Source organism: Phalaenopsis equestris, unplaced genomic scaffold, assembly GCF_001263595.1.
Source record: "Phalaenopsis equestris unplaced genomic scaffold, ASM126359v1 Scaffold000297, whole genome shotgun sequence".
NCBI classification, from domain to species: Eukaryota; Viridiplantae; Streptophyta; class Magnoliopsida; order Asparagales; family Orchidaceae; genus Phalaenopsis; species Phalaenopsis equestris.
Genome location: NW_018164739.1, coordinates 2,671,486 through 2,673,930, shown reverse-complemented (window position 1 = coordinate 2,673,930; position 2,445 = coordinate 2,671,486). Strand labels below are relative to the sequence as shown.

Genomic DNA, 2,445 nt, shown 5'->3' with positions numbered 1-2,445 from the left:
CACGACGCTGGGCCCGATAAACCTTTGGAGGACCGAGAAGCCGTGGGAGATTGGGCTGCCCGCCGGCCCAATGCCGAAGAGATTGATGGGCCTCTTGTCGCTTTCAATCTCTTCCTCTGCAATTTTCCCTCCGAACGAACAATGTGTTGGTCCTTTCTTTCTGCAAACGCGGCAGTGGAATCATTACCATTGTTCAATAAATACTATATCTCTTAAAAAAATATATTGATTTATATATTATTTTAAATAGCTTTTTAACTTTATAGCCCTGAATATATTTTAATATCTTTATTTTTAAAAAAATTTAATATTTGATCGTACTGAATAATTAATATATATGACATGCGGAGCAGTGGATCACTATTTATATACAGACGGATGAGCTCGTGGATACGTGTTGGATACGCAGTGTGGGACTATTTTTTTTATTTTTTATTTCAACCTCGTTCGTCGTTGCAGTCATGGAAAAGAAGGTCATAGTCAATGGTCCGTCGTCCTCTATTTAAATGCAAGCGCGTGCTCTCTAACCCAGCAATGGCAGTTCAAGCTGAGCCTATGTCCAACGCTGCGCCCGCTGACTTCCAATCCAGGTGAGCAGGGGGTTTTCAATCTCATGGTTTCTTTCTCTGTTACATCTTCCTTCTTTCAATCTAGCTTACAGTTGGGATCGTTCAGGGTTGAGATGGCTGGTGGTGTTCTTGAAGGTGTGCGGAGGCTGCAGAGGCATGATGATCAGATCCGCAGTTTCTTTAATGCTGCCGGAGATGAAACGAAGGCGGTGGCAGGCGCCTTTATCAATCCCGCGGTGTTGAGCGATCTTCCTCAGAGCGATCTTACATGCAATGTCTCGAGATTCTCCCGTAAGAGAAGGATGGATGAGACTATGATCGCCGCTGCGGCACCGATCTATGAACGGATATGCTTTCGGAATGCTGCTGCGGCGGAATCGGTTAGGGCAGATGCTTTGGCTTCGGCAGCCGGTTTTCAGGTTGCTAGTGGGTTTAGTTTCGCCGGGATTGAATCCGCTGCAGCTTCTACAAGTGGAGTTTCATCTTCTTATTTGTACTCCGGATCCGATGTAAATCCTGAGCTTCTTGCTTTGTTGTATCAGCAGGGCAACGAAATCGATGATCTCTTACGCTGCCAGGTAAGGATCTACCCTTCCGAAAGCGCAGTTGATTTGCAATCGATTCTTTGCTGATTTATCTGTTGGTTTGTTCAGAGCGAGATGATTCGTTTGGGGATGGAGGAGTTGCGAAAGAAATATTGCCGGGAAGTTCTCTTCTCTCTAGGCCAGCGCGCCATCAATCGCCTCCGCGAAAAGGAAATCGAGCTAGAAAACCTGAAACAGAAGAATGCCGACCTGGAGGAGAGAGCCCGGAAGATAAGCGGCGAGAGCCTGATCTGGTTTAATCTCGCCAAGAACAATGAGGCGGTTGTTTCTAGCCTCAAAACCAGCCTCGAACAGGCCATGATCCAAAACTCCACAGCATCGCCGACAAAAGAAGGATACGGCGACAGCGATTGCTCCCCTTTCCCCGCCGACGATGCTCGGTCCTGCTGCTTCGAAACCGCCTTGTCTTCCCCGCCGGCGCATGAAGAACTCCGGCGACGGATGGTCTGTCAGGTCTGCCGCGAGAAAAATGTATGCGTTCTGGTGCTCCCATGTAAGCATCTTTGCCTCTGCAAGTCGTGCGATGCTGGTGCTGACACGTGTCCCACATGTCGCTCTCACAAGAATGCGACCTTACAAATCTTCATGTCCTGATTTGGCCTTTTGCCACAACGTGCAGCGGTCTCCCTTTTTGGTTAAATCATGGTTATAATAATAATAATATTATTATTATTATTTATATCCTTGACCTTAATATCTTTTTTGATATAAAATGGATATTTACATGGGAGCCCTTTTAGGGTTGAACGAGAAAATTACAGTTTGAATGGGTGTGTGAAATTGGCAATTTTGGGTGTTTGACTTGAAAGTAGAAAGGTTTAAAGTGGAAAAGGAAAAGATGCCTGCTTCGCTTACACGTTACGTTCTTTTGGCTTTTACTCTCTTCCATCCCATGGCTAAGAATGTAATTAACTTAATTTTATTAAATTAAGGGAGAGTGTGTCACGGACAAATAGTCCCATATTCACTAGGTGTAAGGCCGAAAAGTAGTATTTAAGTTCTGGACTGCCTACCACCATAAGGGCTCTTTTGTGAGGTGACAAGTGATATCAGAGCAGATTACTGCCTGCCAGGTGTGTGGACTCTCCATAGTCCAGTGGGACCATCGGTGGAGCCGATCCTTGATTAGGGCGTCACGTGATTGGGTGGAGGAGATTGTCATGGACAAATAGTCCCACATCGGCTAGGTGTAGGGCCGAAAAGCAGTATTTAAGTCCTGGGTTGCCCGCCTCCCTTAAGGGCTCTTTTGGGAGGTGACACATGGCTTTTTC

The 2,445-nt window shown here is 46.1% G+C and overlaps 1 protein-coding gene across 1 annotated transcript; it reads left to right on the top strand.

Moving 5' to 3' along the window:
- Positions 1–357: 357 nt before the first annotated feature.
- Positions 358–2,118, top strand: LOC110025356 (probable BOI-related E3 ubiquitin-protein ligase 2). Its single transcript, XM_020725798.1, has 3 exons — positions 358–590; positions 676–1,147; positions 1,223–2,118. The coding sequence occupies exons 1-3, from the start codon at positions 484–486 to the stop codon at positions 1,766–1,768; spliced, it is 1,125 nt and encodes a 374-aa protein (XP_020581457.1). The 5' UTR covers positions 358–483; the 3' UTR covers positions 1,769–2,118.
- The last annotated feature ends 327 nt before the right edge of the window (positions 2,119–2,445 follow it).

Excerpts from the sequence above, each read along its gene's own strand:
- LOC110025356 (XM_020725798.1), top strand. The coding sequence starts at position 484 with ATGGTCCGTCGTCCTCTATTTAAATGCAAGCGCGTGCTCTCTAACCCA. Across the intron at positions 591-675 it reads CCCGCTGACTTCCAATCCAG|GGTTGAGATGGCTGGTGGTG; the intron begins GTGAGCAGGGGG and ends GGGATCGTTCAG. Across the intron at positions 1,148-1,222 it reads ATGATCTCTTACGCTGCCAG|AGCGAGATGATTCGTTTGGG; the intron begins GTAAGGATCTAC and ends TGGTTTGTTCAG.